The sequence below is a fragment of the Belonocnema kinseyi genome, chromosome 9 (genome assembly GCF_010883055.1).
Source record: "Belonocnema kinseyi isolate 2016_QV_RU_SX_M_011 chromosome 9, B_treatae_v1, whole genome shotgun sequence".
Taxonomy (NCBI): Eukaryota; Metazoa; Arthropoda; class Insecta; order Hymenoptera; family Cynipidae; genus Belonocnema; species Belonocnema kinseyi.
This window is the reverse complement of record NC_046665.1, coordinates 86,563,498-86,584,850: the sequence shown is the minus strand read 5'-3', so window position 1 is coordinate 86,584,850 and position 21,353 is coordinate 86,563,498. Positions and strand designations below refer to the sequence as shown.

The window sequence follows — 21,353 nt, the reverse complement described above, 5'->3', positions numbered from 1 at the left end:
CAAATAAAATGTTATGAACTGTTTCGATATGATGTTCAGCTAGTGCTGATTGCGTGAAGTGTTTTAGCCTGACTTTACTTTCATGTTCCTTCATACGTTGGCCAATCAAGTCCGACCAGTCCCCACGGTGGGGCGCTCTGGCCAATCACAGGCATCGTAGACAGTATACCTAAGAACATCATGACCTGATACCTCAGTTTCAGGTCAGCCCTGAAGATGTGAACTGCAATGTTCACGAAACGTCGGCAAACAATTCGCAGTTTTTTACACGAGTGCAACCCGAAATATCTCTTTTTATCAATCTTATGAGATATTCAGAAGTTTAAAAAATATCAAAATTAAATTTAGAACTTTAAATGAATTGAAATCATTTACACAAAGTTTATGACCCGAAAAAATTGGGCTATTCATACCGAAATTTTGGTGCAAATACCCACAGCCGAATTTGAAACAAAATGCAGATTTTTTCAGATTTCAACCAAAAAATTGAGAAACTTTTTAAGAATTGTGAAAGGCTTAAAAAGAATAAAAACATTTTCTTAAGATCCCTATGAAAATTGAAAATAACTTTTCATTTTGAAAAATTATTGTAACAGAAAATTTAAAAAGATTTTAAGAGATTTCCAAAATGATCAAAACAGAACCTGGAAGATTTTAAGGATTTTTTTAAATATAGAAGTTCTAAAGAAAAATTTTAACACACTTCTTTTCAAATACTTGAAGACATTTCAAGTTTTTAATTAATTTTTAATCTTTTCAAAACTATGAAATATCTGTTGAAATTACTCAAATTTTGTTTACAAATAATAAGTGTTCAATTGCTATTTATACGTCAAAATTTAACAATTTCACTAACAAATTAAAAATTTTTTAAACCGAACAAAAATAAAATATTAATACATTTATTTATTCAACTTAATATTAAAAATAATATAAAGGAAGACCTAAAACTTTGAATTAAAAATATTTTATTAATGAATCATTAAAATTGTTATTTAAAAATATAATTATCGGAATACATGGTATTATATTAATCTCAATTCGTATTAAGACTTTCGAATTCAAATTTGTATTCAATTACAAATAATTCAATTACAATCTGGAAATTCCCAAATTTTGAACGGATTTAGAATTGTTTTATGAAATCAATTATTGTTCAGTTTTTTATACTTTAATTATTTACAAAAACGTTGAAACCGATCTCAGAAAATTCCCGGTCATTTCCCGGTCCAACGGCCACCTTGAAAGAAGTAGCTCAAATTTCAAGAAAGTAGTTCAATTTTACCAAAAAAGAGGAATGTTTAACAACATATTTGTATTTTCAACAAAACACTTAAATTTTAAACCAACTACTAGAATCTTTAACCGAACGAGATACATTCCGTAACAAACTCATAATAATAGACTTTTAAGCAAAAAAGAATGAACTTTTAAGCAAAAATAGTTGTATTTTCTTATTGGATTCCATTCATTCAGTTTGTATTTAATTGAAAAAAAAAAACGAGAAAAAAGTTATTATTGAAGTGTACAATTTCAGGGCCATCTTTGGAAAAATTCTCAAACTTTCTTAAAAATTATCATTAGGAAACGTATTAAACGTTATCTAACTTCGCAACCCATAATTTTAAATTAAGATATTTACAAAAATTAAAAGCTTCCAAGATTCATACGTCTCATTCTGAATTTGGAATTATATTTATTCCCAATTGTATCTAAATTATAATCATTGGCATTTAAAAACAATAATCGTTGAGATACTTTTATGAAAAATAATCAGAAGATTTACCTTGAAGAATTTTTCGATTAATCATCGAGAAGACGAACGGTTCCAAAACTTTGAACTCCCTTGTAGAAATGATGCCTCTAAATTTTCAAATTGGTCATCACGTTGTTTGAACTTAATAGTATTCCTACTATTTGGTGTAATTGAAGTTTTTTACATTCTCAGCCTAATGGGTGTATACCAGAAAACTTGAAAGACAACTCGGATTGGATTGTGTTTTGGCTTCCTTAACCAGAATAACATTTGGTGGACAACAACACAAGCTCGATAGAAAAAATTGTTCACCCAAAAAAGAGCTAAAAATTTATTCAGGGTGGCCGTTTTAATCAAAGAAATAATTTCCCGGGGTTTTCCCGGTTCGCAAACACTTTTTTCCGGTCAGTTAAACTTAAAAAGTTTATATTTAAAACTAGAATTTTTTTACTTAAAGTAATAAACAATACACTACAAATTAAAGCACTCAAAGTGGAACTCTTGAATTTTGAACTTTTGACATTAAAGTTTAAAAGTGTTTGAATTCAACAATTTTCTATTCAAAAGCTCAATAATTAACACGTTTAAAATGGAAAATATTAAAACTTATTAATTGAACAATTTAAAATGAAACTCAGATAAACTGAAAAATTTAAAATCTTTAATTTTTATAAATTATAGATTTCAAAGATTCAAATTGTCAAAATTACATCATTTTAAGGAATTTCAAGTAAGAAACATTAGAAATTAATTTTTTAAACTGAAAACTTCTTAAATTAGAATTTTAATTATTTTCACTTTAAATAGTTTAAACAACCTTGAAAAGCTACAAAATCTTGAGAAATCTAGGATTTAGTTTTTTTTAATGTTTTGAAATTTTGTCCAAACTTCTAAATACCTTTTAAAATCAACTGATATTTTCCTACAAATTTTAGAAAACCCTACAAATTTAAAAAAAATCCTTAAAATTTTGATGCATAAATAACAATTGAACACTTATTATTTAATTTTAAGAGTTATTTAGAAATTTGGAAAAGATTCCGAATTAATTTAAAACTTGACATAATTTCAAAGAATTTAAAGGAATTGTGTTTATCGCGAAAATTAGACTATTCGAACGAAAATTTTGGTGCAAATAGCCTCTGCCTGAATTAAAATTAAATGTAGATTTTTGTACATTTCAAACAAAAAAATTAAAAGATGTACAAGGATTGTGAAAGGCATTCAAAGAATAGAAACATTGTCTTAAGATTCCTAGGAAAATTGAAAATGATTTTTTATTTTGGAAAATTTCTTTAGGAGATTATTTACAGAGACTCTAAAATCTATAGAATTTTTCCTACAATTTTTAGAAAATCCTGCAAATTGAAAAAAGCGTGCTTAAAATCTTCCAAATGCTTTTTTTTCATAATGAAAAATCATTTCCAATTTTTCTGGGAACCTTAAATTAAGGTTTTTATTCTTTTTAAGCCTTTTACAATTCCTAAAGAGCTTCTGAATTTTTTGTTGGAAATTTCGGAAGGAATAGCCGAATTTTGTGGGTAAACGAAGACACTTCGTTTAAATTATTTTACATCATATCAACTTTTTAATTAATTTTGAATTTTTTCAAAACTACTAAATATCTCTTAAAATTACTCAAATTTTTTCTACAAAAAGAAGTGTTCAATTGTTATTAATACATTAATAATAAAATATTATAAATTAATATTATATCATGTAATTATGTAATAAATTAAAATTGTAATGTTCAAATTTTAAGAGCTCTTCGAAATTTTAACGATTCCAGGCTTTTTATGTTAAACAATTTAGTTTCAAATTGTTTACTTTTAAATATTCCGTTTTATTTTACACGTCTTTAATGAACAGACAAATATTGTTAAATGTTCAATAATTATTCTTTATCTTAATAAAAAAATTTCAAATTAAATAGGTTAAAAATTGAATATATTAGACTGAAATAATATTTTAAATTGAATAAAAGTCTTTATTTACGAATATATTATTATAAAATTATTTCTATGTGAAAAATAGTTTATTAGGTTTAAATTAGACGTTTACATTTTTTTAATGAATACGACAATCGAATTGTAACCGTTTAATGTTTAACGTCGAAATCTGTAAATTCTTAAATTTTGAACACCTTTAGAATCGTTTTTTCAAATCAATTATTGTTCGCTTTTTAATACTTAAAGTACAGATCAATTCAAAAAATAATTATTTATTTACATTTACATTTGTCAAAATAAAAATGGTTTTTATCAAAACAGTTTAAATTCAAACGCTTTTAATTCTTAATTATTTAAGCCTGAAAACTGAATGATAGCATAATCGAAGAATATAACAATTCAACAAATTATTTAAAAAACTTTTTACAGATTTTTATTCTAGGAATTTTTTTAATTCGCGGTCAAAAAATAAATTCACTGTCATTTCCCGGTCTCCAAAATTTCCCGGTAATCTCACAGTTTCCCGGTAGAGCGGCCACCCTGTTATTGTTAATCATTTTTTTATATGAAGCGTAGTTTTTGTTTTAATCGTGAAAAGTGACATCACAAATAAAAAAATTAAATCTTTGGACAAAAAGACACAAGGCACATTAAAATGTTTGATAACAAAATTGTTTTTTTTTTAATCAGATGTGAAAATTTGCTTATAATCTTTTTTCTCTCTCACGAGAAACGTGATGAGAATGTGTTCGTTAAATCCAAAGGAGCTTTAACAAAAGAGAATTAACAATCACTAAACTTCAGTTGTCGATGGCTTGACCTTTGATTATTTTTGAATAAAATAAAAAATTCTTACCTGTTTCTATTCTATCGTAATAGAAATTGCTCATTTATAATGTTAAAATTCCGTCTGAGTGTTCTTGATATCCTTTAATTATTTTTATTATGAAATTCTAGTTTTTAAACTTGACGAAACTCTGATAAATTAAAAAAAAAACTAATAAATTACCTAAATAATGAAGAACCAAAGTGATAAGAAAAAATAAATTCTTTTGACAACAGAAATGGTAAAGAGAAGGTTGTAACTTTCTTATTTATTATCAATAAAAACGCAGTAATAGTAATAAAACCATACAAATTCTTTTGCATAGTTATAAGTCTATCAAAACGACACAAACTTATATTCAATATTCAACGTCGATTACCACACTTGAAATGTAGAAAAATTGTTTTAAACAAATGACGTTATTTAATTTCTAGATCGTCATTTGCCGGAATTGAAAACCTAAGACTTGAATTCCAAGTCTAACGATTTTACGATGAATGTTAAGATGTCGCTATATTCCTCGATCTGGAATAGAATTGTCAAGGTTTTATTTCCAGCCTTTAAGAACATAAACAGGCCTCGGACTCACTTCAGAATTAAAAAATAGCGTAAATAGTGCCTCAAATTTAAAATAATAATTTTAAACTCGTTACATAGAATTTTTCAGGTATTAAATATATATTTAGTTCACATTTAAAAGTGCGAAATGCAAAATTAACTTTATTTATTAAGCAAAATTTCCAGCTGAGTAACCTAATATTTTTAATGTATTAAAAATTAACTTTAATGTTTATTTAAAATTATATTCTTTAGTCTTTTCCTTCCTTTCTCTCGTATTTCTACTTAAATGCGAACTGAATTAATAAAACCCAATAAAAGGATCTAACTATTTTTGGTTGAAAGTTTATACTTTTCAGCTGAAAAGTCTACTATTAAATTTTTGGTTGGGAACTCATATTTTTTAGTTACAGATTCTATTATTTGTTTCAGAATTTAATTCTTTTGTTGAAAATGCAACAATTCTGTTTAAAATTCATAATGCTTGGTTGAAAATTCAATTAATTTATTGAAAATCATGTTTTAGTTTGAAAAATCATCTCTTTCTGTAGAAATTTTAAGTTTTTAAGTTGAAAGTGGAACTGCTTAATTAAAAATTAATTTTTTACCGTTGCAAATTAATTTTTTTGTAGAAAATTCATCTGTTTTATAAGAAATACGTATATTCGACTTGAAAATTCAACAATTTGTTTGAAAATTTAACTATTTAATTGAAAATTCCTCGTTTTGGTTTGAAATCAAGATTTTGGTTAAAAATGAATTTGTTTGGTTAAAAATTAAACTGTTTTGATTTAATATTAAAGTAGTTTGTTGAAAATTAGTTTCTGTCGGTTAAAAATTAATGTTTGAACTGAAAATTTAACTATTTTGTTGGAAATTTAACTGGTTGGTTAAAATTATCCTTCCGTGCTAAAAATTAATATTCTTAGGTTAAAAACTCAACTGTCTTGTAGAAAATTCATCTTTTTGGCTTAAAACTTTAACTAATTGGTACAAAAATCATTTTTTTTTTTCAAATTGAAAATTGATACAACTCCATTTTTGGTAAAAATATTGCTATTTTTTAGTGTGAAATTTCCACTAAATTCATTGAATTGATTGAAGATTCACCATTTTAGTTAAAAATGTATATCTTTATTTGAAAATTTAACTATCTGTATTTTCTTTCCATTTAAAAATTCGTCTTTTTTGAGAGGAAATGAATTTTAATGATTAAAAATGCAACTTTTTAGTTGTAAATTAATCTGCTTTAGTTAATGATTAAAGTATTCACTTGAAAATTCATTTTTGTTAGTTAAATAAAAATGTTTTTTATTTTAAATTCAAATTTTTAAAAATATTAACTATTACATTTTTTGTTGAGAATTCATCTTTTCAGGTTAAAAATTCAAAATCCTTGTTTGAAAGTTAAACGACTTTCTTAATAGTTAATTTCTTTGGTTGAAGATTCTTAATTTTAGTTGAAAATTCATTAATTTTATTACATTGAACATAATTTCTTTGGTTAAAAATTGTAACTGTTTTGGTAAAAAAATTAACTGTTTTGTAGAACATTTTGTTGTTGAAAACTGTTCTTTTTTTTAATGAAATCATTACATTTGTTGCAGCAAATTTCAGTGTGGCCGTCTTAATCGACAAAATAAATTCCCGGTCATTTCCCGGTTCGCAAACATTTTTCACGGCCAATGAAATTAAAAAAATGGAACACTATAGCTAAAAAATGTTCACTTGAGGTAATAAAAACTGAGATGCAAATGAAATCACTAAAAGTGGAACTGTTCAATTTTGAACTTTTAAAGTTGAAATTTTAAAGTTTTTAATTTAAAAATGTTGTATTCAAATGCTCAATAATTTACGCGTATAAAATTAAAGGTACTAACATTTTTCAATATGAAAAATATAAATCCACGTTATTATTTGCAATGCTCTAAATTAAAAAATCAATCAATGAACTTCAAAAATTTCAAAATTATATAATTTAAAAAAAAATTAGGCTAGAAACATTAAATATAAAAAAATTGAAACATTTTAACTGAACACTTCTTAAATTAGAAATTCAATTATTTTATTTTTAAATAGTTTAAATATTCTTGGAAAGCTTCAAAATTTGATTTAAAAATCTTGAGATATCTAGAAGTTGTGTTAAATTTGTTTTAAATTTCAAATTATTTTGGAAATTTTGTCAGAACTTCTAAATATCTGTCAAAATTCAGAAAATCCTACAACTTTTAGAAAATATCTTTACAATTTGGATGCATAAATAATAATGGAAGATTTATTATTTGTAGCCGAAATTTGAGTAATTCTAAGGGATATGTAGAAGTTTTGAAAAAATTCAAACTTAATGTAAAGCCTGAAATGATAGCCTAATATAAAACGAAATGTAGATTTTCGCAGATTTTAAACAAAAAAGGCAGATTCTTTTCAAGAATTGTGAAAGGCTTTAAAAGAATAAAAATATTTTCTTAAGATTCATGGGAAAATTAAAAATTATTTTTCATTTTGAAAAATTATTTTAAGAGAATATTTAAAAAGTTTTTCAAAGATTTAAACAAAATTTTCAAAAAAGATTCTAGAAGATTTTAAGAAAACTTTCTAAAATTTGCATGATAATTTTTAATCTTTTAAAAACTCCTAAATATCTCTTAAAATTACTCAAATTTTTTCTAAAAACATTAATTTGTAAATTATACATCAAAATTTAAAAATCTCACTTACAAATTAAGCATTTTTCAAATACAACAATTAAAATTGTAACGTTCAAAGTTTAAAGGCTCTTCGAAATTCTAACGATTCCAGGCTTTCTATGCCAAACAATTGAGTTAAAGATTCTTTACATTAAAATATTTGGTTGCAATTTGCTTGTCTTAAATAAAAACTCCAATATTGATAAATATTCAATAACTAATCTTTTTTTAAATTAAAACTTTCAAATTGAGCGGGTTAAAAATTTAATATTTTAGATTGACACAATATTTTTAATTTAATAAAATCCTTTAATTGCGAATTATGAAGTTTTTTTTCTAGTTAAAAATAGTTTATAAACTTTTAGTTACACGTTCACATATGTTTAATGGGACTAAGACTTTCAAATTCAAACAGTTTAAGTTTTAACGTTAAAACCTGAAAATTCTTAAATTTTGAACTGATTTAAAATCGTTCTGTCAAATCGTTTTTGTTCACTTTTTCTTACTTAAAGTACAGATAATTAAAAAAAAAACTTATTTATCAAATAAAATTGTTTTTTTATCAAAAATTTTCAACTTCAAAGGCTTCTATTTTTTATTTGTTCAAGTCTTTAAGAAAACATTTAAAAATTCTTTAAATTAAAAATGTGAGCTTAAAAATAAAAATTTTTAATGGAAAATTATTTAAATTAAAAAAATTTTGAATTACGCATTGTAAGCTAAATAATAGCATAATTCAAAAACATAAAAATTCAACTGATTATTTTAAAACTATTGAAATCGAACGTGAACAGATTTTTCTTCCAAGAATTTGTAAATATCCCGGTCTAAACAAAAAATTCACTATCATTACCCGGTTTTTCCCGGTCTCAAAAAATTCCCGGTCATTTCCCGGTCCAGCGGCCACCCTGAAATTTGCTTTTCTTTATGTCAAAAAATAATTTTTTCAACTGAAAATTTAGCTATTCCATTTTTGGATAAAAATAGATCTTTTTTAGTTGAAAATTTCACTATTTGGTTAAAAATGCATGTATTACCTTGAAAATTCATCTTTTTTATAGAAAATTAATCTTCTTGATTAAAAATTCATTTTTTTTATTGTTCAAAATGCAACTATACTTGGTTTTAGGTCTAACTATTTTGTAAAATATATATTTTATTGGTTGAAGATTTATCATCTCAGTTAAAAATACATCTCTTTAGTTAAAAAATAACTATTTGGTATAAAATTGGTTTATTTTTTACTGGAAATTAATTCATCTGAATGAAAATTTAATTACCTAATTTTTAGTTATAAGTTCAACTATTTAACTTAAAAATTTTATAAACCAAAAAAATATAAACTGAAAATAAATAAAATAAAATATGGATTAATATCACATGCGTCGTTTTCACACTAGCAATTTCTAAATTTATGTAATTTGTTGAAAATTCGTCTTTTTGGTAGAAAATTAATATTCTTGATTGAAAATTCATATTTTCTGGTAGAAAATTACAACTATTTGGTTAAAAGCGTACACCTTTTTTTTATATTCATTTTTTGTATTATTATAAATGCAATTGCTTTGTTGAAAATTAATCTGTTTTGGTTTAGGATTCACGTGTTTTGTTAAAAATCTGTTTTTCTCGGTCAAATAAAACTATTTATTTTAATTTAAAATCCTTTTTTTGTTGAAATATCAATATTACATTTTTCGTTGAAAATTCTTCTTTTTAGGTTGAAACTTCAACTCTTTCATTGTAGGTTCCACTACTTTCTTTAAAGTTTACTTTTTTTAGATTCATAACTGTAGTTCAAAATAAGTTTAAAAAATTTGCAAGCTAAGTTTTGATATTGGAAATTCAACTTTTTTATGAAAATTCAGCTGGTTGGTTGAAAATTAACGTTTTTGTTGAAAATTCATATTCTCGGGTTGAAAACTCAACTTTTTTGTATAGAAAATTAGTCTTTTTTATTGAAAATTCAACTATCTGGTACAAAATTAATTTTTTTAAATTGAAAATTAATTCTGTGCAATGAAATTAATTCTGAAAAATTAATCTCTTTTGGTCAAGGTTTCAACTATTTGGCTGGAAATTTATAAGAAACTACGTAATTTATGCACGGCGCCTAATCAGACATTAATTTTGATAACAAAAATAAAAATATATATTTTTTAAATTATTATATTTATATCAATTTTTGGTTTATATTATTGATGAAAACAGGGATCACTGACATGATTATAGAATAATTTTGTATACAACATTTTGGATAACAGTGAAAATTATATAACATTTAAATTGCATTTAAAAATTATGTTAATACAAATTGATTTTTAAATAAAGCTACAATTATACGATATGTTGTGATTCTTTGAGATGGTGGACACATCATTTTAGTCAAAAAAAAAAAAGTTTGGTGAGTCCGAGGCTTGCATAAACTGCACTGAGTTTTAGAAAAGTGCAAGTTTTTTTTTTAGTTTTTCAAGTTTTCTGAACTCAGATGTGCAAAGAAAAAAAAAAGATGGGGACATGAATAAATGTAGTTACCAATTTAGAGGTAGATTTTCCACGTCCATGTCCAGCTTTAGTGTCTATTCTCGCAAGCAGAGGATTAGTTTGCTGCGGTAAATTTCCCAATTCGTGCTGGAGTGTGGCTATGAATTTCAAGGTGTGAAGAGGAACAACACGATCATCATGGTCGGCCGAAAGCAACAAGGTTGCTGGATATTGTCCTCCGTCTTTCGGCGGTTTCACATTGTGAAGTGGAGAAATCTTGAGAAGATTCTGGAACTGTTTCTCATCATCTGAACTTCCGTAATCTGAGACCCATGAATATCCAGCCGTGAATTTATGGAATCTCAGCATGTCCATCACTCTGAAAAACAAACAAGAATATAAAAAGGGTGGCCGTTTTAATAGATGAAAAAAAATTCCCGTTCGTTTGCCGGTAATTAAACATTTTGAGAACAGGCGTTTATTCAGGACACATTCAACAACATTTTAATTACTTGAAAAAATGCATCAAATATGAAAAAAAAAATTAAATCAAATTTGAACTATGAAAACAATTTGAATTTTTTGACCGAATAATTAAATTTTCAATCAAATTGTTGATTTTTTTTTTAATATTTGAGAAAAAAAAAAGATTAAGCTTCAATCAAAAACCAAATAGTTGAATTTTCAAGCCTTAAAGACGAATTTTCAGTCGAAAAAGACGAATATTCAACAAAACAGTCAGCATTTTGACCAAAAAAGATAACTTTTTAACAACACACGTATCTATTTTAAACTAAATAGATGAATTTTAAAAAGAAAACATATATTTTCAATAAAAAATGGGACTTTTATATTTTTAGTAAACAAATTAATGATCATCAAAACAAAACAACAAAAAAACGAATTTTCAATCAAAGATATTAATTTCAATCTAAAATGAATGGATCTTAAACGAAAATTAATTTCTAACAAAGAAATTCAACTAGCAATTGATTTTTTAATAAAATAAGATAAATTCTTAACAAAAAATTTATAAGTTAATATTTTAATCAAAAAAAGTTTTTCATTTTATATCAAAAACAGCTAAACTCAACGAAAAAAGATTAATTCTCAACAAAATTATTTAATCCTCAACCAGAGTAGATTAGTTTTTAACCTAACTGCAGTACCTTTAATAAAAAAAGATCCAATTTCTACCAAAAGAAATTAATTTTCAAATAAAAAAGACGACTTTTCAACCAAGAAAGTATTTCAGCCTCGAGATTTGAATTTAAAAAAAAATGTGAATCAAACTACTGAATTTTCAAGCCAAAATGGGAAATTCTCTATAAAAAATTTACATTTTAAACCCAAAAACATTAATTTACAACAAAAGATATGAATTTTAAACTAAAAAAGGTCAATTTACAATCACAAAAAACGAATTTTCTATATAAAAAGACGAATATTTTAAAGGAGTTAAACTTTCGACAAAAAGGATGACTTTTTAACTTCACAGTTTGATTTTATATAAGATAATTAAATTTTCAACAAAATATTTGAATTTTCAACAAAAAAATATGAATTCTTAACGAAACAAGCAACAATTGATATAAATTATAAAAGGACGAATTTTCAACCGAATAGTTCAATTTTTAAGCACGTATAGTTAAATTTTTAACCAAAGAAATTAATTTTGATCCTAGAAGATTAATTTTCTACAAAAAAAGAGACTTCAACAGAATACATGTATTTTCAGCTAAAAAAGATAAATACTTAACCAAAACAGGAATAAGTAAATTTTCAATTACAAAGAATAATTTTCAAAAAAAAAAAGACGTCTTTTCAACCAAATAGTTAATTGCTAAATCAAATAATTTCATTTTGAAAGAAAGGGATGAATATTCAGCTAATAAAATAAATTTTGTACAAAGTAGTGTAAATTTTAACAAAGTACGAGAATTTTCTACAAAAAAAACGAATCTTTAACCAACAAAATTAATTTTTTTCAAAGTGATTAAAAATTTTCAAGTATATGTTCCTGCAGGGACGAATTTCAACCAAAAGATGAAACTTTAATGAAAAAAAAATGATTTTTTAACAAAGTATGTCTTCAAAGAAATAGTTGAATTCTCAAACAAACATCAGATTTTCTATAAAATATCATTTTTCAATTACAAATATCAATTTTTAACAAAAAGTAAGTAGTTAAATTTTCCGTTTAAAAATTATATTTACAACCAAAAAATAACGAATAAATAAACGGAGTGGCCATTTTAATAAAAGAAAAAATTTCGCGTTTTTCAAACATTTCTGTTTGAAGTGATAAAAACTGAGCTGCAAATCATTTTAGGCAAAAATCTTTAAAAAGCTTCAAAATTCCATTTCGAAATTTTGAAAAATCTACATGTTGTTTTACATTTCTTCAAATTTTCAATTATTTTTGAAATTTTTTCAGAACTTCTAAACATTTTTTTGAATTATTGAAATTTTTCCTAAAATCTTTCCTACATTTTTTTTTAAATCCTGCAAAATGAAAAACATTTCCTTAAAATCATCTAGATTCATTTTTAACAATTTTGGAAATATTTTTTAATCTTTTTAAATATTCTCTTGAATTAAATTTTTCAAAATAAAAAACAATCATTTTCAATTTTCCTAGGAATCTTAAGAACATTTATTTTTTATTTTTTTAAAGCCTGACATAATTTTTAAAAAGCTTCTAAAGTTTTTGTTAGAAATCTACAAAAATCCACATTTCAAACATTTCAATTTTAAAAATTTTAGACAGAAACAATGTTATAAATTTAATAAATTTGAATATAATAAATGAGTAATTACTAAACAAATAAAAATTAATTAATAAATAAATAATAATTATGAATATATTATTTTGAAGTTCCTTTCAAATTGAAAACAGTTTATATAGTTTTAATCGTGCGTTCACATTTGTTTAAATACGAAGACTTTCCAATTGAAACTGTTTAATTTGTAACGTTAAAATCGGGAAATTCTTCAATTTTGAACTGATTCCGAATAGTCTTGTAAAATATATTTTATTATTATGCACTTATTAATCCTTACTATACAGTTTAATTTCAAAAATCGCTACAATTTATAGATTCACAGTTGATTAACCAAAAATGTTTTTTATCCAAAATTGTCGATTTCAAACGCTTTTAATTTTTTATTTTTTAAGTCTTTAAAACTGCATTTTTGAAATAAAAGCTTTTCGAATTACGGATTGTAAACAAAATAATTCATTTAAAAAAAGTCTAACTTTCAATTAAAAATTTTATTTCCAGGCTGAAAGATGATTTTTCAACTAAAATGATCAATCTTTAACTGGAATAATTGTATTTTAACCCAACGGAAGAATTTTTAAACCAGGGGGTTAACTTAAAAGAAAAAGATAATTTTCTAAAAAAATCGATTTTTAAACAAAATACGTGGATTTTCAATGTAATAATTAAATTTTTGATTGAAAAAGACAAATTATCAGCCAAATTATTCAATTTTTAATAAAAAATGTGATATTTAAATTTTCAGTTAGTGAAATTAATTTTCAACCAAACTAATGAATTTTCAATTAAAATGATGAATCTTCAACTGGAATAGGTGAATTTTATACCTAACAAAAATATTAATTTTTAATCGTAAAGATAAATAAACAATGTCAATTTTCAACCAAATAGTTGAATTTCCAACCAAAGAAGATTAATTTTCAAAAATCTTTTTTACAAAAACGTTTAAAGTTTAATCGCAAGTAGTTGAATTTTTGACTGAAAAAATATACATCCGCAATGAACAGCGTAACAAAATTTTATATTATAACTGACAAAAAATATAAAAACCAATTGAATTTTCTTTTTAATTTGGAAGAGGGAACTTTCAAATTGTGACGAATTCTGACTTAGAATAGAGATTTTTAAATTTTTTAAATTTTTAGATGTTTCGCTAGGTTTGTTTTGGTCTGAAAAATAGTTTTCTTTGAATTTACTTTTTCTAAACCCTTTATCCTGCAATAATATACGCAGCATTTTTTCTACAATATAAACAGAATATTCTTTTTAGTAAGTAAATTAAAAATAATCATACAGGGTGAAAGAAAAAATCTTGAATTTCGAAATACAAATTTTTTATAGTTTAAAGATCCTGTAGTACTTTAAAATGTATTTTGTGACTAAAATAAACAAAAACTGACTAATATGCATTAATGATGTAACAAATACTCTTTTGAATTCAAGAAAATTCTATTAAATATACAAAAATCTCTGGTAAATTTAAACAATTTTAATCATTCAAATAAATTGAAAAAATATTTCACTGATTTCAGTAAAATGGGAGTGAATTTCGAAGAATTCAATGGAATACGAGATACATTGTGGAAATTTATTAGAATTTGAGTTACTTGAATAAAATTTAAAAAATAAAAAAATTCTATTTAATTGAGAAAAATAGGTGTAGGCAGAATTCCGGACAAATTAAACAGAATGGAAGTGAATTGATAAAAAAAATACAAAAATATAAATAAAACCTACTAATTGAAAAAAAATCAAGTGACGTTAGAAGAACATAAGATAAATGAGAAGAATTCGAAGAAAATCATAAAAAAAGGTGAATAAAAAAAATTAAGTTAATTAAGTTTAAGAGACTTTTCGGTGAATTGCAAAAAATAAATCTTTGAAAATCCACTGAATTGAGTAAATTTAGAACAATTCAAGTAAATTAAAAAAAAAATAAATAAATCGGGATAAATTAATAAGAATTCAGAATGCATTACAAATGAATTCAAATATATTGCGAAACCTTAAACTAATTCCATTGATCAGGTGAATTTAGAGAAAAATAGGGGAAATTATGATAATTCGATGTAATTCATAAAAATGCAAGGCGAATTTATAAAAAAAAACTCAATTGAATTGAAAATTATTTTAAAATATAAACAAAATTAATTGAATTCATTAACATTGAAGTGAACTGACACAAAATAAATCAAATGCAAAAGAATTTGATGAAATTGCTAAGAATTCAAGGTAAGCTTAAAAAATTGCAGGTAAAAAAAAATCCATTCAAATGAGTAGAATCGAGTAAATGTAAAAGAATTAAAATAAATTCTAAAGAATCCAAATTAATAAAAAAATCATGATCCAATTAGTTAAATTTCGTGGATTTCAAAGGAATTCCAAAGAATTGGGGTAAATTTCCCAAATCATACACAAAAAGAAACCAATTTAATTGGGTAGAATTGACTATAAATTTAAAAGAATTTAAATTAATTCCAAAAAATTCAAAAGCATTAAAACAATTAGGATAAATTAATAAGAATACAGGATAAATTCAAAATGAATTCAAGTGAAATGCAAAATATTTTAATCTTCCATTGATTTTAGTAAAAATGTAGTGAATTGACAAGAATTCAAGGGAATTTAAGAGAATTAACTTAAATTCATATGAATATAAGACGAATCAAAAATATTTTTAAAAATCATGGAATTCATTACGTTTGGAGTGACTTAAAAAAACATAGTATATTAAGGGAATTTAACAGAATTTTATGAAATGGTTAAGATTTCAAGAAATATTTTTAAAAAACACATAAAAAATTAATTAAATTAGGAAGAATGAGTGCATTTAGAAGAATTTAAATGAATTTCAAAAAATGCAGCGTGAATTCAAAAGAAATCAAATTAACTCAAAGACGTAATAGTATTTGTTTGGTGTATTACAAAATTAAAGATGTTTTTCTGTTACCAGATATAAATATTTTTAACTTATTTATTTCGGAGAACAAATACTTTCTAAGGTTGAAAGAATTTTTTAACCCTAAATTTGTATTAGAAAAAAGTCGAAAATAAAAAAAAATTATTTTTAGACCTAAAACTACTTAGCGGAAAGTTTAATCAGTTTTTTTTATTAAAATCAAACCTATTACAGTATTTTGTGCAAAAAAAAAGAAATTTATGAAATAGCGTTTGCAAAATTAAAAAATTCCAATTTTGATCGCACATTAAAAGGCAAATTTTTATAAAGAATACATTTTGTGATATTTTGGGGTAAATAATGAAAAGAAACATACCCAACTTGAGCAATCACAGCAGCGAAAAGATCTGGTCTTTGATTCATACAAGCACCGACCAAAAGACCTCCGTTGCTGCCTCCTTGAATCGTGAGCTTCTTCTTGCTCGTGTATCCATTCTCGATTAAGTATTCAGCCGCGCTTTGGAAATCATCATAGCTGTTTTGCTTTTTGAAAATCTTTCCTGCGTTGTGCCATTTTTCACCGTATTCTCTAAATTAATTAATTAATTTAATTTTCAGTACGATTATTGAATAGTTACCACATAAAATTCAATGTAACAAACTTAAGATTTCAAGTCGAAAGATATTGCATTTTCAACATAATAATTAAATTTTATCCAAAGATTAATTTTCACGGAAAAATTTGAGTTTTCAAACTAAAAAGTTGAATTCTTTAGAAAGAAGTGTACTGTTAAATAAAACAAAATTATTGATGAAAAATCCATTTCTAAGAAAAAAATATGAATTCTCAATCCAAACGGACGAATTTTGTAATAAAAAGACGAATTTTCGACTAAAAAGAGTTAAAAAAATAAAGCAGTTCAATTTTCAACCAAATAATTAAATTTTTAACAAAATAGTTACGTTTTTAATCAAATAGTTTAACTCTCGACCTATAAAGAATAATTTTAACCCAAATTATCAAATTTTCAAACAAAAAACATTAAACTGCAACTAAAGACAGTTGCATTTATAACCAAATAGTTGAATTTTCAAGACGAAACTTCAACACAACATACAAAGGTGTATTTTCAACCAAATGTTTGAATTTTCAAATAAAAAAGATAAATTTAAAACCAAAAATGGAATTATTACAATTTTAATGAAAAAATTTAATTTTGAGCAAAAATAAAAGAAAGGAATTTTCAACCAAAGAGCTTAATTTTCAACTAAAATTATGAACTTAGAAAAAAGAAGTTAACCAAGTAGTTTTATTTTCAATTAAATAAATCTAACATTTGAGATTTTAATAAGAAAGTTGAATTTTCAACCAAAAAAGATAACTTTTCAAATAAAACAGACGAATTTTCTATCAAAAGCAACGAGTTTTCAATTAAAAAGTATGACTTTTTTAAAAACGTCGTTGCATTTTTTGACCAAATAATTAAATTTTCAACGAAATAGTTGATTTTAAAAAAAATATATGTGACCTTTTAACTTATAAAGCAGAATTTTTAAGCAAAAAGAGTCGAATTTTGAACCAAAAAAGATTAAACCTCAATCAGAACCAAACAGTTGAATTTTCAAGCCTTAAAGGCATATTTCCAGTCGAAAAAGACGAATAATCAACAAAACAGTCAAAATTTGGACCAAAAAAAAAACTAATCTAAATAAATGAATTTTCAAAAGAAAACAGATATACATTCAATAAAAAATGGGACTGTTAAATTTATAGTAAAAAGAAATTAATGATCATCAAAACAAACCAAAAAACGAATTTTCAATCAAAGATATTAAGTTTCAACTAAAATGAATGAATCTTTAATGAAAATTAATTTCTAACAAAGAAATTCAACTAAGAAAATGCTTTTTTAATAAAATAAGATCAATTCTTAACCAAAAATGTAATAGTTGATATTTTAATCAAAAAAGTTTTTTAATTTTATACCAAAAACAGCTAAATTCAACAAAAAAAGATATATTCTCAACAAAATAGTTTAATCCTCAACCATTTTGAAATAAAAAAATACGACTTTTCAACCAAGAAAGTATTTCAGCCTAGAGATTTCAATTTTGAAATAAAATATGAATCAAATTGCTGAATTTTCAAGACAAAATGGGAAATTCTCTATAAAACAGTTATATTTTCAACCCAAAAACATTAATTTACAACCAAATATATGAATTTTAAACTAAAGAAGGTCAATTCAAAATCCGAAAAAACGAATTTTTTTCTAAAAAGACGAATATTTTTAAAAAGTTAAACTTTCGATAAAAAATATTATTTTTAAATGGAAGTCCAATTTTCAAGTACAAAAATTGATTTTCCACAACAAAACAGAATTTTTAACAAAGTAGTTCAACTTTAATCCAAGTAGTGGAATTTTCAACAAAAAATATAAATTGTTAACAAAACAAGTAACAGTTTATATAAATTATGAAAGGACGAATTTTCAACAGAATAGTTAAATTTTCAATCCCGCATAGTTGAATTTTCAATCAAAAAGATTAATTTTCTAAAAAAAAAAATAAAGACTTCAACAGAATACATGTATTTTCAGCTAAAAAAATACTTAAAGGAAACAGGAATAAGTAAATTTTCAATTACAAAGATTAATTTTCAACAAAAAAGAAGAATTTTCAACCAAATAGTCAATTGTTCAATAAAATAGTTTAATTTTGAACCAAAGGGATAAATTTTCAGCTAATATAATAAATTTGGACCAAAGTAGTGTAACTTTCAACAAAGCACGAGAATTTTCTACAAAAAAGACGATTCTTTAACAAAAAAAATTAATTTTTATCAAAGTCATTAAAAATTTTCAAGTATATTTTCCCGCAGCGACGAATTTTCAACCAAAAGATGAATCTTTATTGAAAAAAATGATTTTTTAACAAAGTAAATATTTTCAACGAAATAGTTGAAGCATCAAACATCAGATTTTCCGGAAAAGATCATTTTTCAATTACAAATATCAATTTTTAACCAAAATTAAGGTAGGTAAATTTTCCGCTAAAAAATAATATTTACAACCAAAAAATAACGATTTTTCAACCAAATAGTTGAATCTTCAATCAAACCAAAATAATTCTGAACAAGACATTTGAATTTTGAACAAAAAAAGAGAGAATTCAGTTTCTACAAAAAATAGTAGGCTTTTCTTATTCAGGGTGGCTGTTTTAATCGAAACAAAATCCCCGATCATTTCCCGGTTTCCCACGGTTCGCAAACAATTTTCCGCGTCACTAAAGTTAAAAAATCGAACTCTACTCAAAACATTTTTCCATTTAAAGTAATAAAAAATAAACAAAAAATTAAAGCATTGAAAGTGAAACTCTTGAATTTTAAAATTGAAGTTCAAAAGTTTTTCAATTGAAAAATGTTGCATTCAAATGCTCACTCATTTACACCTATAAACTGGAAGGCATTAACATTTTTCAATTGGACAGTTTTCAATAAAATGCAGATAAACTGCAAAATTCAGAATTTTTAACATTCATAAACTATAGAGTTCAAAAATTTAGATTAGGTTCCAAACATAAATACATGTTTACATTTTTAATACTCTAAGCTGAAGAATAAATCAATGAACTTAAAAAAAAAAATAGAAATGGTATTATAAAGTAATATTAATCCTGCGAATTTAAACAATTTTCCTTCAAACATATAAATTGAACTTAAACACTTATTATTTGTAGAAAAAATTAGAGTAATTTTCAGAAATATTTCGAATTTTTAAAAAGATTAAAAATTAATTTAGAACTTAAAATGATATCAAACAATGTAAACAAAGTGTGTGTATCGAAAAAATTTGACTAATCATACCAAAATTTTGGCGCAATAACCCACAACCTAATTTAAAACAAAATGTATATTTTTACAGATTTCAAAAAAAAAATGTAGAAGATTTTTCAGCATTGTGAATGGCTCCAAAAGAATAAAAACACTTTCTTAATATTCCTAGGAAAATTGAAAATGATTTCTCATTGTGAAAAATTATTTTAACGAAATATTTTAAAAGATTTTAAGAGATTTCCAAAATTGCGGGAAAAATTCTATTCATTTTAAAATATGTTTACAAGTTCTAAAAACATTGCACACATTTCATTTCAATTACTTGACATCATTTCAAGTTTTAAATTAATTTTGAATCGTCTCAAAACTTCTAAATATCTGTTAAAATTACTCAAATTTTTTCAACAAATAATAAGTGTTGAATTATTATTTCTACATAATAATGCAACAATTTCGTTTACAAATTAAACATTTTAAAAATCTATAACAATAAAAATATTAACGTGAAATGTTTAAAAGCTCTTTAAAATTATAACGATTTCAAGGTTTCTATGTCAAACAATTCACTTTCAAATTGTTTACTTTTAAATATTTCGCTCCAATTTACTTATCTAAAATGAGCAGTCAAATATTGCTTATTATTAAATAATTATTCTTTTTCTTGATTAAAAAAAAATTAATTGGATTGAATTGGTTAGAAATGAATATTTTGGACTGAAAAAATATTTTAAATTTAATAAGAGCCTTTAATTACGAAAAACTTATTATTAAGTTTTTAAAAAGTTAGCTGTAGTTAGTTAGTTTTTTTTAGTCATTTATCTTTTGCGCAAAAAGGGTGAGTTTCTTGAGAACCGAAAAAGGAGGAATTAAAAAAAGGAAAAATATTGAAATTGGGGAAAGAGTATTCAGTCTGTAATTGAATTTTTTTATAAATTCTTACCCGCCTCCACGAATATTTGCAATTGCTAAAACTCCATTCATGTGCTGAATGAACACTAGTCTCGAAACACTGAAAGTTGGCTGACTGCTGATATTGAATCCACCGTATCCATAAAGTAAGGCTGGCATTGAGCCGTCGAGTTTAGCGTCCTGAAAGAGAAGTTACCTAATTTTCAATAACAATATTATTGAACACTTCTTACATTAAAAGTTTAATTGTTTTCATTATAAATAATTTTAAAATCTTTACAAAGTTTCAAAAATTTATTTCAAAATCTTGAAATTCCTAAATGTTGTTTTACATTTATTCAAATTTTAAATTATTTTTGTCACTTTTTCAGAACTTCTAAACATCTTTTAAAATTATTCGAATTCTTCCTAATTTGTAGTCAGATCTTGCAAAATTACAAATATTTCCTTAAAATATTCCAGATTCATTTTTGACAATTTTGGAAATCTTTTTAAATATTATCTGAAAATTAATTTTTTAAAACAGTAAGTCACTTCAATTTTTCTAGAAATCTTAAGAAAATCTTTTTTATTATTATTATTATTACACCATTAAGCCATTTCCCTTTCGGGGTAGACGTGACTCACTCGGCAGGGGAAAGGAGTAGTGTGTGGAAGGGATAGAGATTTT

The 21,353-nt window shown here is 24.0% G+C and overlaps 1 protein-coding gene across 2 annotated transcripts in view; it reads right to left on the bottom strand.

Moving 5' to 3' along the window:
- Positions 1-4,826: 4,826 nt before the first annotated feature.
- The window catches only part of LOC117180016 (prolyl endopeptidase), a 42,162-nt gene continuing 25,635 nt past the window's right edge, over positions 4,827-21,353 (bottom strand). For both annotated transcript variants that reach the window (XM_033372296.1, XM_033372295.1), the window contains exons 11-14: positions 20,715-20,863; positions 16,316-16,528; positions 10,309-10,636; positions 4,827-5,056 (exon numbers count right to left, since the gene is read on the bottom strand). In XM_033372296.1, coding sequence (XP_033228187.1) covers positions 4,991-5,056; positions 10,309-10,636; positions 16,316-16,528; positions 20,715-20,863 — 756 coding nt within the window. In that variant the 3' untranslated portion in view covers positions 4,827-4,990. The remainder of the gene's footprint in view (positions 5,057-10,308; positions 10,637-16,315; positions 16,529-20,714; positions 20,864-21,353) is intronic.